General features: G+C 43.3%; 1 protein-coding gene across 4 annotated transcripts in view; it reads right to left on the bottom strand.

The window, feature by feature from the left end:
* Window positions 1-15104, bottom strand: part of ADAMTS9 (ADAM metallopeptidase with thrombospondin type 1 motif 9) — a 143143-nt gene that overhangs the window by 87144 nt on the left and 40895 nt on the right. For 3 of the 4 annotated variants that reach the window (XM_082209142.1, XM_082209141.1, XM_082209143.1), the window contains exons 10-14: window positions 12610-12751; window positions 11048-11155; window positions 8212-8357; window positions 1188-1369; window positions 274-410 (exon numbers count right to left, since the gene is read on the bottom strand). In XM_082209142.1, coding sequence (XP_082065268.1) covers window positions 274-410; window positions 1188-1369; window positions 8212-8357; window positions 11048-11155; window positions 12610-12751 — 715 coding nt within the window. The remainder of the gene's footprint in view (window positions 1-273; window positions 411-1187; window positions 1370-8211; window positions 8358-11047; window positions 11156-12609; window positions 12752-15104) is intronic. The other variant, XM_082209140.1, reaches the window with a different exon arrangement.

Raw genomic sequence — 15104 nt, 5'->3', positions numbered from 1 at the left:
AAGAGTATGGAATAGAGCCTTTAGTCCTGATTAGGGCTCCCAGGCCTTCCCATTTGGCCCACAAAGCCATTTAGGCCAAGTCATGCCCACATGCCCTATATCTGATGTCATATTTGCACAAACTGGTCGTCGTGAGCACAGGTGACTGACTGACCGGTGGTGTGCCCACCTGTGAAACCTGGAGAAAGGCGCTCAGGATCCAACTCATGGAAGAGGAATGAGCTGGTTCCTCAAAGAGCGTTAGCCAGTTAAACCGAAGGAGGCTGTATTTACCCGACAAAGTCCTTGTACACAGATGTCATTTGTGTCTGGGCCACAAGGAGTGCCATCAATAACTCTGTCCCTGAGCTGATAATACGCCGTGTTTCCTGCCACTCTGCAGAAGAGCTTGCACCTATCTTTCATTAAAACTGCCAAGAGAAAGAAAGGAGAGAGAGGAGAAAACCAAGTTAATTTAGTGCTGGTTGCTTACTTTGTATGGTGAGAGAACACTCTTATTCACTCTCCCACAACTCTGAGCTAATGTCCCTTCCCTCACAGGTCAAGAATCAGATGCCAGCACCGCCTTGACCAAACGAGGCACTCATTTGCCCAGCTGGGTTGCTCTCAGCTCAGTTGTTATGGCGGCAGCAGGTTGGTGGTGGTGGTGGAGGGGCCTATGGCTGCAGGCAGGTGACTGATTCTACTAGGCCAGGTGGTAAAAGTAAACTGGACAGCGGAGGCAGGGCTCCAGTGAGGAACAACGGTAGTAAATCATCATGAGGCGGCTCCCCACAAATTCCTCCTTAGACTGTCATTCTGCAAGGTTGAAATCACTGTATCCTGAAAATCTCTAGAGATCTTGCCTGCCTTCATTTGACAGTCCCCCACTCCCAATATTGTAACTTGCTATTTAAATAATGTAAGGGAGCTTTTGTCAAACCAAACTAGCCCTGTTAATGTCTTTTCTGTGGGGGCAGAGAGGCCTCATGTTAAGGCTTTGCTCTTAAAAATGGTGGCAGGAATCAACCCTGGGACTAGGAACAATACACAGAATTAAGCTGCAAGGTGTGTGTTCCTTGCATCTAGTCCACAGATGAGGGACCCATTAAACTCGAGGGCTTCATTTCCTTCATGGCAACTTCTCAGCTCCTGGACTTGGGCTTCCCCACCCTGATCTAACTGCTAGATTGTTTTGATATACTTACTTCCACTGTATTTTGGAACCCAGCGCACATTAGGAGGTAGACCGTTAATGTTAAAATGCTTCCCATCAAAGACTGCACATTGCTCATCGCGGAAATCTTTCTTTTGCTTTGAACATGGTTCAGTGTTGCAGGATTTAAATTTCATTCGTCGTCCCACACAGTATTTTCCACCATTTTTGGGTCTTGAAAAAAAAAGAGATGGGATAAGTATACAGTTACAAATGATAACATTAATTAAGAAAACCCAACGCTCTCACACAACCCATCCATTTTTTTGAAGCCTTGACTAGTTCTTTGATCCTTTCACTTCTTTCCATTTTTTAAAGCCTTACTACAATATTGGTTGCATCAGACATACTGATAGCTGTGATGGTACTCTGTCCCATGTGGTTTAAGAGACAAAGAAGAAGTGTTGTGCCCACTCACTCCTTGCTTCCTTCTCTTGTGTGCCTAATGCCATACTTCCAGGGTTTGTCAGACCAGAGTTTCTTGTTACATCCAAACCAGGAAACTGTGTTTTAAGCTCTTTCTAAAACCCTGGCTTGCAAACAAAAATCAAACCAGGTTTGTAACATAGGAATAAATTCAGGGTAACATTATCATAATCTTTCTTTTGCCGCGAGCATTTCAGCTTGCCAGATGGAACAATACCCCCTCTCTTCCCTCCAGGTGCTGTTCTGGGGCTTCTCCCAACCCCCCAGAGGACAACACTTTTTCTCAAGTCTAATAGGCCAGTGGTTCCTAAACCTCCCCCTACGGACTGCTTGAAAATCGCTGGGGGTCTTGGAGGACCACTTAGCTGCTTTTCTGCCGGTTGTAGCACTTACAATGCATTGTGCTAGGTACTGTATAATTTTAAATTGCATTTTTGTTGCTTCTTTTATTTCTTATATATTGTGATTTAATGTATTGCAATTTGAATTCCATATAATTCAAATTATAACCCAATAAAATGAATGCATGAAATGAAAGCAGCAAGAAAAATCCAATTAAAAATCAATTTGAATATTTAATGCAATGGATGTGCCATCTCTCCCCTTCAGCCACAAATCCGCAGACCACTTAAACAAAGCTCACGGACTACTGGTGGTCTGTGGACCAGTTTAAGAACACCTGTAATAGTCCATTTGACTGAGATCATTATGTCTGAACTGGTGTTGTATGGTCAGGATTTCTCAGCAAAGAAGAAGAAGAAGAAGAAGAAGAAGAAGAAGAAGAAGAAGAAGTCGTCGAAGTCTGAACTGACTTCAGGTCTCCAAAATATTTTTGCCACTCGTGGCAAACACAACCCACCAGCCTTGTATGACATGCCTACAGGAACTAATATTTCACTCCTTGCCTAGACTGATACAGATTACCAGGCAGGCCACAATATACGGGTGGTGGGCTTCATTTAGAGTGATGGGTCACACACTGTGCAGGCTGGCTCCCTTGTTTCTGAAGAGAATTAGAGAGAGCTGCTTCGTTCTGATTATGAATCACTAACATGACCTTCCAGTATTGTTATAAGGATTGATGAGGTAAGAACTGTCAAGCACGTGGGTGTTCTCCTTGCAAAACAAGTTTGCACACTGCATTTCATATGTGACAGCACATACATACCATTCCCCAAGCGGAGATGATCTGTGCAGAATAAAATGTCACAAATAAAGCCATGTTAAGACCAAGAGCCAAGGCACACCAGTCACTTAATATGAAAATCTGGATTGAAAACAGTACACAGTCTGCTGGACTATCTTGGTTCTCAACAAGATACTGCAGGATCCATTTAAGAGCTAATTACGTGACAGGAAATATCCCCCCCCTTTATTGTGAAAAGCTAATAAATTAATCCAAAACTGTTTGAAAGAAAATTAGGCTGCAACCTTATGCCCACTTTTCTAAGAGTAAGCTATGATGAACTCAGTGGGATTTACTTCTGAGTAGGCATGTACAAAGGTCCGTATAGTTGGAGCTATGGTTTTCCCAGTACAGTGGTACCCTGGGTTAAGTACTTAATTCTTTCTGGAGGTCTGTTCTTAACCTGAAACTGTTCTTAACCTGAAGCACCACTTTAGCTAATGGGGCCTCTGCTGCCATTTCTCTTCTCATCCTGAAGCAAAGTTCTTAACCCGAGGTACTATTTCTGGGTTAGCAAAGTCTGTAACCTGAAGCGTATGTAACCTGAGGTACCACTGTAGTGATGTATGGAAGTGAGAGCTGGACCACAAAGAAGGCTGATCGCCGAAGAACTGATGCTTTTGAATTATGGTGCTGGAGGAGACTCTTGAGAGTCCCATGGACTGCAAGAAGATCAAACCTATCCATTCTGAAGGAAATCAGCCCTGAGTGCTCACTGGAAGGACAGATCCTGAAGCTGAGGCTCCAATACGGACATGGCTAAACAACAAGGCATGTACAGATTTTTTTCAAACCATGACACCAAAAACAAGTTTTAACGTGGAGGGAATTGTTATTATTTGAAGACAGCAAGCAACAATGTATGGATTCCAATCCACACGAAACTGGGTTTGAAGGCTGCTCACAATAGGTTTTTGAAGGCTGCTCACAATAGGTTTTCAAGGCAATACCATTTTCCTGTGTAATTTTTGATGTCAGAGGCAACACACTGCACATATGGTACTGTCACAAACCGCAGGAAGCTGGGCTTTGCTGCCAAGCTATCATTCATCAGCTTCACGGTACCATAATGAAACTTCCTTTCAATCAGGATGTTGGGGTTAAAACATACTTACAGCTCTGAAATTGATTTTTTTCTTTTCCAAACTAGCCCTTTACCACTCTAACAAATGTTATGAAAACGTTGAAGCCGTTAAGGCTTTGTACTAGCTTTCTCAGCAGCAAGCAGAGACAGATCTAAACCTGGCTCGATGTACTGGGCACCACAGTTCAAGAAGGACACTAACAAACTGGAACATGTCCAGAGGAGGGCAACCAAAATGGTCAAAGGCCTGGAAACGATGCCTTATGAGGAACGGCTAAGGGAGCTGGGCATGTTTAGCCGGGAGAAGAGGAGGTTAAGGGGTGATATGATAGCCATGTTCAAATATATAAAAGGATGTCACATAGAGGAGGGAGAAAGGTTGTTTTCTGCTGCTCCAGAGAAGCGGACACGGAGCAATGGATCCAAACTACAAGAAAGAAGATTCCACCTAAACATTAGGAAGAACTTCCTGACAGTAAGAGCTGTTCGACAGTGGAATTTGCTGCCAAGGAGTGTGGTGGAGTCTCCTTCTTTGGAGGTCTTTAAGCAGAGGCTTGACAACCATATGTCAGGAGTGCTCTGATGGTGTTTCCTGCTTGGCAGGGGGTTTGACTCGATGGCCCTTGTGGTCTATTCCAACTCTATGATTCTATGATTCTACTTTGAAGCAGAAGAAGTACCCACTGACAGAGAGGGTATGTTCCCAATTAAGTACTGTCTCCAATATTGCCATGCCTTGTTCACAATTGCCATTTGGGACATTTCCTTTTCTTATACAATCAAATTCCATTCTGTTTTTTCAATAGATATCTGAAATGAAATCTTTTTCCGCATTCAGACAGTTGGAAAGACTCTTTTTTTTAAAATAAAATTTGTATTAATTTTACAAAGTTTTTTAAACAAACACACACATAAAAAGACATACAAACACGTATAGTTTCATAACAATTTTTCGTAAACTTCTTTTCTCGGACTTCCCCATACCTCCCTTTCTGCATCCCAATGTTCATAGTTTTTTAACAGACAGTTGGAAAGACTCTTGGGTTATCAACCCAAACTTTCTGCTCTACAGCGGGAAAATATAGGCAGCTGTAGTCAGAAGGTTTTCTAGACTCATCTTAAGCTAAGGGACTTGGCATGTGGCCAGAACACCAGTGCTAGCAGGCATTCATATTTTGCATACTAGGGGACCTCTGGGGGCGTTTACTGGTGGACCTCCCTCGGTCAATAGAATGGCCTTTATGCCAGTGGTGGCACTGTGGGTTAAACCACAGAGCCTAGGACTTGCCGATCAGAAGGTCGACGGTTCGAATCCCCGCAACGGGGTGAGCTCCCGTTGCTCAGACCCTGCTCCTGCCAACCTAGCAGTTCAAAAGCAAGTCAAAGTGCAAGTAGAAGGGAAGGTAAACGGTGTTTCCGTGTGCTGCTCTGGTTTGCCAGAAGTGGCTTAGTCATGCTGGCCACATGACCCGGAAGCTGTACGCCGGCTCCCTCAGCCAATAAAGCGAGATGAGCGCCGCAACCCCAGAGTCGGCCATGACTGGACTTAATGGTCAGGGGTCCCTTTACCTTTACCTTAAGAACGTATAGCCCGGAGCAGGGTTTCCCAAATTTGGGTCTCCAGCTGTTCTTGGACTACAACTCCCATCATCCCTAGCTAGCAGGACCAGTGGTCAGGGATAATGGGGATTGTGGTCCAACAACAGCTGGAGACCGAAGTTTGGGAAACCCTAGCCTGGTGGCGTCTCCAAGGAAGTACAGGATTGCTCCCTTATTTTTTTTAATAAAATAAATAAATAAAATCTATAGCTAAAAACAAGAAAGCAAAAAATATTAAAAGGATGAAAGAATGTCATATAAGAAAGTCCACCACAACAGACGTCTCAGCTGTTAAAGTGAGTTTATACTTCTGCCATTTTTACTCCAATTTTACTTTTACTCTTGAAATTATGGCCATTGTTTTAATTGCTGCTTTTTATTGTTTTGCTGTGACGCTATCCTACTTGCCAGTTTGTAAATCAGTTATGTCGAAGAGATGGGATACAAACATTTTTAGACATATACGACGTATATGATTGCCGACATAGATTTGCAAACGGTGGTTGAGGCCAGTCTTGCTTTGCTGAAAGCGTCTTCCCCATGTGGCATCCAGTAAGTACACCAATCCCATCCATCAGTGGCTTATCTTAAGCCTTTTTTCTACCTTGGGGACTCAGCAGAGCATCGCGGTGAGACGGGGTCTGCTCTGCTCATTCCTTTGATTGCTATGAAAGCATAGTCTGCTTGCAAAGCCACTTACATCTTCTTAAAAAGAGCTGGTCCATGTATGTGTCAGAATAAATTCATTTTAAATAAAATAAAAAAGAACCACTGGCAGCAAAAGCTCAGGATAAGGCTGTGTCTTGGGCTTTGTGAGCACCATCAAGTTTAATGGGGAGGCAGCACTAAACCAGGGAAAAGAGGCTTCACTTGGCCTCCTCCTCCCTTTCTTCTCCCAGCTCACTCTTCGTACCATTGTCCTTCGACACGGCCAACTAGGGAGGAGTGAAATCTGTGAATTTCTATTTCGTCCCGTTTCTCATTTTTCCAATCTTAAGTTCAGTTCCCAACATTTCCTCACCAGTTTGCAACTCCTTTTTCTTTTTTAAAAATAGTCTTCATGAAAAATCATCGGCAGTTTAGGGAGAGAATTTCTCCTAATGTATAATAATAATAATAATAATAATAATAATAATAATAATAATTTATTTATTTATTTATTTATACCCTGCCCATCTGGCTGAGCCCCTCCAGCCACTCTGGGCGGCTCCCAATCAAGTGTTAAAAACAGTACAGCATTAAATATTAAAAACTTCCCTAAACAGGGCTGCCTTCAGATGTCTTTGAAAGATAGGATAACTGCTTATTTCCTTCACATGTGAAGGGAGGGAGTTCTACAGGGTGGGCGCCACTACCGAGAAGGCCCCCTGCCTGGTTCCCTGTAACCTCACTTCTCGCAATGAGGGAACCGCCAGAAGGCCCTCGGCGCTGGATCTCAGTGTCCGGGCTGAACGATGGGGGTGGAGACAGTCCTTCAGGTAATGTACACATTGTTGTATGTAATTACGCATATTTCTTACAAAGCATCCCCAATATAACTTTCCCCACTAATATAGGCATATTTATGCACACTCATTATGCATTTGAGCATTCCTGCATACTTAACTTGGCTAGACAACCACACTGCAAAATTCAGAGATGTGTGAACTTTTATAGATGGCTGTGGTTCGGTTAGCATGTTGATTCAGAAAGTGAGAATTTGCTATGTTTGTCTTGTATATGTGAATGGAGTCCTATTTCTCCCTCATGCCTACTGCTACACCATACCCCCAAGCGCTTTACGAAATCTACTGACGTATGAGAATGAGAGCAGTCTATGGTTGCCTTGTGAGACAATATCACTTACAAGTACTATTTGACCCAAAATGAATATGACATTAAAAACAAACAGCATTTTAAAAGAAATTTGCACTCTAAAGAATTCCTGAAGTGGCTTCTGATTATAGACACACACACACACAAATGTCAGTAAATTTAAAAGGAGTAACACAAAAATTAAAGCACAACAGCAAACCGAATTAAAAGGCTTGAGAAAGTTCAAACAAGGTATTTGACTGATGCCAAAATTAGATCAGACACCATGTGACCCTCTCTTGTGGAAGAACATTCAACAATTGACGCATTACTTCTTCTCATTCTGCTTATTTGAGATCAGTACTGATTAAAAATCTTCATCGTCAATTGTATGACTTCCACAGCTGGAAACTGAGGACTGAAATTCGCAACACAAAAGAAATTTGTTTTAAAGCTAAGTGACCTAATTGGCCAGTTTCAGTTTCATAAGCTGGTGATAATGCAGCTACAAATCAGACTATGCACCTCTCCAAATTGGGTGGTGTAGCTTTCGTTCAAAAAAATACACCAAAAATGAATATTTTTTTTAAAAAGATGTTTATACAGATGCATGTTTTAGTGGAGAATATTGAAAAACATACAAAATGTGTATTTCAGAGTAAGAATATATATAAAATGAAGATAATTTAAATGCAAAATGAGGATGGATTATACATATAACTGAGGGCTAAGAAATAGGTTGATCCATCTATCCTTAGATGAAATACTTCCTTATGATATAAGAACAAGACATCCTCATATGGTTTACTACAGCACTAGAGATATCAGCATTTTAGCGACATTTTTTTCATTTTGGGAGGGAGGCCAACAATGGCTGTTACTCTTTCATCAGTAAGCTGAACAGTTGGTTAGCACTCCTGTACTTACTCAGGCCTGTTGCATTCTCGAACAGCATTTTTTATGCCCCCACCACATGTTCGTGAGCATGCGCCAAAGGGACTCCATGTGCCCCATGCTCCGTCCGTCATGGATATCTCTCGCTCTCTGGGAACACAGTGGCCATATTTGCAGTGCTACACTCCAGAAAGGGCAATAGAAAAAGGAAGAGTTTCACAACATTGTTTCATTGCTATGATCTGGATCCAAGCATTCTAAAATGAACCCGAGATACTACTACTAGTAGTTTATTATTTATACCCCACCCATCTGGCTGGGTTTCCCCAGCCACTCTGGGCAGCTCCCAACAAAAGACTAAAAATACATTAAAACATCAGTCATTAAAAACTTCCCTAAACATGGCTGCCTTCAGATGCCTGGTCCCCTGTAACTATGCTTCTTGGAGTGAGGGAACCGCCAGAAAACCCTTGGAGTTGGACCTCAGTGTCCAGGTCAGATGATGGGGGTGGAGATGCTCCTTCAGGTATACTGGACTGAGGCTGTTTAGGGCTTTAAAGGTCAGCACCAACACTTTGAATTGTGCTCGGAAACGTAATGGGATCCAATGTAGGTCTTTCAAGACCAGTGTTATATGGTCTCGGCGGCCACTCCCAGTCACCAGTCTAGCTTTACACCTGAATGTGATGTTGTCAAACTTAGCAGGAAAAGAAATTGCACCTTGCAGAACACAATATTAGAGATCAACCTTCTCTCCTAACCCAAGTTGTGCAGGGGGCATTTTCCCGTTTACTGTGATGTGGGGAGCTGCATTTGCTTTTTTGCTGCTGCTCAAAATCTGGTTGTAACACTATGATAAACTGGTATTTTCCATCCTACTAAAATGAAATTCTTCTACTCATTATTTTATCAAGGGAGTTGGTTAAACTATGGTAAGTGAGGATAAGCCAAGATAAAGACATTGTTTCAGGTGCTGACTTGTTCAAAAACACACAGTTTAAACAAGCCACAGTTTTTCAACTTCAAGCATCACAAGGAACCAAAGTTTGCTTAAAAGCAGAAGTGGGTGCTTTCAATGTTCTCTGTCTGGTGCATGGAAGAGGGGAGGGGAGGGCACAATCTTGATGCTCGTGTAGCAGGAAACTTCAGTTTCCCATTGTATCTGAACCAGGGCAGTGAATTTATAATCAGTTTTTAGTTATGGATTAAGAAGCTTCCACTCCCATCAAATTCTACTGCAGATATGAATGAGTTTTGAATCTTTGAACAATGAAGGACAATCAGTCTGCTGAGGACAGTGGAGTGACAACTCCCCAAGTAATTGAGTTCTGCTCATTTGCTGATCCAGGATGAGAAGCGAAAGCTGTTACAGCTTCTGAGGAAAGCAGCCTGGCTGATTTTCTGATCACAGGTTAGATGTCACAGTGCGTAGAAAGAAAAGATGCATCTGCAGATCAGGCATGTTGAAAGAACCTCTCAAATACTGAAGGCTAAAAAAAAAAAGATGATGTAAATAACAGGGGTGGGGAGGAAGGAGAGAGTGGATTCATGTCTCTGCCCTGTCAAGCTGGATGCCCTAGGCACAATATGTTCCCCTTCTGAAAAGATCCTGCACCACTTATGTGCAACCACATCACTCCCAGCGAAGGGGAAGCTCGGAGAATTTAAGAACGGCAGCATCAATTCCTACGCTAACCTTCTGCAAGAGCACAGAGGTTCTGCAGCTGTCAAAATAAAGATACACATGGCATCAATATAGACAGCGCTATCCCCAAAGAGGAACATCTTGCGGAACAGCTGCCATGTGCAGTGAAAATATTGAATAGCAATCGCGCTCCGCGCAGAACAGACCAATTTGGCTTGAGAGCGCCTAGAACTCACACGACGCGGCACGTTTTACACATGTTTGAGCCAGCAGTGAAAGGTGGAAGCCTTACTGGAGAAAACTGGTGTAATCCAACGATGGCAACTGCAGGTGAGTGCTACGTCTAGTTGTGTGAATCAGATGAATCTGAAATAATGCTGATTTAAAAACAAAAGCAGAGACATCACCTTGCCAACGTTCCATATAGTTAAAGCTATGGTTTTCCCAGTAGTGATGTATGGAAGTGAGAGCTGGACCATAAAGAAGGCTGATCGCCGAAGAATCAATGCTTTTGAATTATGGTGCTGGAGGAGACTCTTGAGAGTCCCCTGGACTGCAAGAAGATCAAACCTATCCATTCTGAAGGAAATCAGCCCTGAGTGCTCACTGGAAGGACAGATCGTGAAGCTGAGGCTCCAATACTTTGGCCACCTCATGAGAAGAGAAGACTCCCTGCAAAAGACCCTGATGTTGGGAAAGATGGAGGATACAAGGAGAAGGGGAGGACAGAGGACGAGATGGTTGGATAGTGTTCTCGAAGTTACCAGCATGAGTTTGACCAAACTGCGGGAGGCAGTGGAAGACAGGAGTGCCTGGCGTGCTCTGGTCCATGGGGTCACGAAGAGTCGGACATGACTAAACAACAACAACAACCATGGCATGACCACACTTGAAATATTGTGTACAGTTCCGGTTGCCTCCCCTCAAAAAGGGTATCGTAGAGTTGAGAAAGCTTCAGAAAATGGCAGCCAAATATGGTCAAGGAGATGGAGCAACTCCCCAAAGGTTACAACATTTGGGGCTTTTTAGTTTAGATCGGGGTTTCCCAAACTTAGGTCTCCAGCTGCTTTTGGACTACAATTCCCATCATCATCTAATGCCTCTAAAAGAGGATTAGGCAAATTCATGGAGGATAAGGCTAGCAATGTTCCATGGCCATGCTTGGAGGCATTACGGCTCACGTCTTTGGGGTTAGCAAGAACGAGTCAAGGAGCTGAAACAAACCTTGCCCTGGCCACATTCCGTCCCATCAGCCCATGGCGTGTGTTGAGTCCGGCATCCTTTATGTGCTCCATCAGCATTGATGCACCAGAGTCTCCTGCACTGCTTCTGCTTAAGTGAGTTCAAAAAGTCTCAGCATTACTGAACAGCCAACCCAACATACATCATAGCCCAGAGACATAGTTTAGATTATCTCCCTGGTGTTGTTACCATCGTGTGTAAACAACGAACGCAATAAAGCAGGGGAAGATGACTCGGGCTCTGGTTGCAAACGGAGAAGCTTTCTGCTTAAGTGCCTTAACCATGGATTTCAGCGGCCGGGTTAGTAGCCAACAGCTCAGTCCAAACCGAAGATTCACTGGGGCGGGAGAGTTTGGATTCAGTGGATCTTGGGTTTCCTGGCTCAGCTGGGGCTTTGCTGTGTAAGACACTGACCCTGGCTCAGCTGAGGCTCAGCCAGGGGAACTTAAAGCATTAAAGCGTCAAAAAGGGAGTATTCTAGGGGCAGGAGAGAGCAAGATTTTAAGATCAGCAATATCATTTGCAGTATGGAGCCCCTGAAGTGTAGAAAGAAAATCAGGTTGGCAATCACAGTTAACAATGAGACTGTCTTACATTCCAACTCTATTACTATTAAAATATGTGGATAAGCCATTTCCCCTCTGTGATTCCTAATTTGGAACAGTTATATAAAATTTTAAGTTCTTCCTGTAGCAGCATGCAGAACCTGCTCTAGGTCAGAATTTGGTGATATAAACAGGGATTTCTGCGACATCAGTCCTTCCAAATCCTATCATGTTTCCTCTCCCTTCACCCAGCAAATTTAAAATTGGGCACAAGTTTTACCACATATTGTGCTTGTAGACTGAAGTTACCTAATATTGCCTGTAAGCTTAAATGTTGCTGCTCAAGCAGGCCCCATTCACACACCTACCCAGAGGCATCTCTCACATGGCTGTGTAATGAACATGAACAACCCAAATACAGGGACTGGGCAGACTGCATGGATTTCCAACATCTGATCAGCACTCTGTAAGGAAGTAGGGTGTTGACTGGGTAAGAAAGGTCCACAAGATTGACCTGACCCATGCATTGTGGCATTCAAACACATACAGTATTTGCTATTGGTTTTCTTGCTGCAATTTTATGATTTTAATGTTAGTATATTAGAATTAGAAATTCTAATTACTAATTCTAATTCTAAATTCTTGTAACGTCCCTGGAGCCATTTCGTGAAGGGTGGTCTGTAAGTATTAATACTACTATTACTACCACTACTACTACTACTACTAATAATAATAATAATACCACAGCCATGTGAGAGGACCTGGGAAAGTGGTTTTCCTGTGTGTGTGTGTGTGTGTGTGTGTGTGTGTGTGTAAGACTCACACTGTAAAGCTTCGAATCTAAAATGACTGAAAGGCTGCAATCTTTTTCAACAACAAGGATTTGTCTCATTTAGGAATCTCACATACAAAACACATGCATGCATCTTATTCGAAATGTGCCTATCAGTATTTCATACTCAAAGCAAGTTTGTTTTTTTTTTAAAAAAGTGTTCTTACCATGTAGGGGCAAACCTTAGCTCCAGGCCCAAAAATTAACTCACACTGCTTATTAACGTCATATATGTATCCTGGAAGTTGTTGAGGCAACGCATACTTTCTCGGTGAAGGTTCATCAAGCAAACACTCCCCATAACCAGTGCTAGAATGAAAAATGTGACATTTATCTCCACAGCTGCACTTGAGAAGTCGGTTAAGATCATTCTAAAAATCTCTCAATGGTTAGTGAATAGAGTATTATTAGCACGGAATAGTAACATACAGCATAAGGCCACTTGAGCTTAATAAAGGTAAAGGTAAAGGTATCCCTGCCCGTACGGGCCAGTCTTGACAGACTCTAGGGTTGTGCGCCCATCTCACTTAAGAGGCCGAGGGCCAGTGCTGTCCGGAGACACTTCCGGGTCACGTGGCCAGCGTGGCAAAGCTGCATCTGGAGAGCCAGCGCAGCACACGGAAACGCCGTTTACCTTCCCGCTATAAAGCAGTACCTATTTATCTACTTGCACCCGGGGGTGCTTTTGAACTGCTAGGTTGGCAAGCGATAGGACCGAGCAACGGGAGCGCACCCCGCTGCGGGGATTCGAACCGCCGACCTTTCGATCGGCAAGCCCTAGGCGCTGAGGCTTTTACCCACAGCGCCACCCGCGTCCCACTTAAGCTTACCAACCCTCAAAAAGCCCATTTATAAAAAGAGTAATCTACTAAAGGACCACAGTCGTGCCATAAAGTTGCTTCACTGCATGATAACCACTTGCTCACAAAGACCAACAAAAATTTAATTTTCACATAATATTTCTGTACAGTGGTATCTCGGGTTAAGTACTTAATTCGTTCCGGAGGTCCGTACTTAACCTGAAACTGTTCTTAACCTGAAGCACCACTTTAGCTAATGGGGCCGCCGCGCTGCCAGAGCACAATTTCTGTTCTCATCCTGAAGCAAAGTTCTTAACCCGAGGTAATATTTCTGGGTTAGCGGAGTCTGTAACCTGAAGCGTATGTAACCCGAGGTACCACTGTAACTTATAGCAGTAGAGAGGGGTTTAAGAGGTGCACAAGGCTGTCTTCTAAAGGTTGGAAGCAAAAGTTAAGTGAGAGTGGAAGGTAAAAATAACATCCTACTCTTCTCAGCCCCCCCCAGCTGCTAATTAATAGTAATAATAATAATAATAATAATAATAATAATAATAATAATAATAATTTAATTATTTATACCCCGCCCATCTGGCTGGGTTTCCCCAGCCACTCTGGGCGACTTCCAACTGAATATTAAAAACAATACAGCATCAGACATACGCTATGAGGCCAACCCTCCCATCTAGCACTGCATCATTCCACAATTAAAACAGAGAACCTAAAGGCAGTGCAAGCTGCCTCAAATCACCTGTCACCCTCTTATGCTGATGAGAAACTCGGCCTGAGAAAGAAACTTTGATTTCTTTATTATATAAATTAATGTACAGTTGTAGAGTTTGCCTTTTAGGGTTGGAGAATATTGCTTTTAGACTGGCAGAAAGCAAACAGCTGGCTGCTGTTCTCAAATGCATCTTAGTAATGTGCACAGTAGGGCTTCGAAAACTGGGGGGGTCGGGGGGGGGAAGCTGCATACACCCCATACATTTAAAGCACATTTTCCTCCCCGCAAAGGAATTGTGGGAACTGTAGTGTGTTAAGGGAATTGTAGCTCCGTGAGGGGGTAAAATAGTCCCCAGGATTCTTGGATGAGATATATGCGTGTGTGCTTTAAAAGTATGTTGCGTGTGCAGCCTCACGACATAATTTTGGCCTGTTTCCCACCCGCTAAATTTTCACATATGGAATCATGTTGGAAAAGCACCCCCATGTGGCACTCTTGGAAGAGTGCTGTACACATGTAAAGAAAGAGGATCAGATGATAACCCAGTAATACAACCCAGTAGCTCCTTTTCCTTTGGTGAGTTGCTGGATACAACACTCATGTGGGTTTTGCACTTTCGCCATCACTCACGGTGATTGTTTCTTTATTGCCCACTTCTACAATTAAGAGTGTTTTGCATCACAAACCACTGAACTTCTTTATCACTCCTTCTAACCGCAAACTCAAGCGTTGACAGGATTATAGCCAAAATAAGGACACTGGGGGGGGGGGGGGAAACAAGAGGGAGGGACTGCATCTGCATGCTCAAGGGAACCCCAGAAGTGCAAGAAAGCCTTAAGGTGAAAAACACAAATAGGAACTAGGAAAGGCCCAATTAAGGACTGAGCATGCTCAACAGTTGTGGAATGTCGAGTATCAGATGGAAAAGGAAAATAGAAAGGGAGACAGCAATTGAATGGCCTGACGGAGGAGAGGAAGAACCTTAAACAGGAACACTTCCTTTAGGATTTGAGGACACAGTACAAGGTTTCTTGCTTGCAATCACCAGATTTTTCTCTTTTGTGGCTAGTACGCTTTGCCTGTACCTTTAACACCCTCCCTTTCTTTTGTTCTGCTCATCATGGAGAGCAGCACTGATATC

The sequence above is a fragment of the Podarcis vaucheri genome, assembly GCF_965113315.1.
Source record: "Podarcis vaucheri genome assembly, chromosome: 2".
Lineage (NCBI taxonomy): Eukaryota > Metazoa > Chordata > Lepidosauria > Squamata > Lacertidae > Podarcis > Podarcis vaucheri.
The sequence above is the reverse complement of the archived record's forward strand: the minus strand, read 5'-3'. Positions and strand labels throughout refer to the sequence as shown.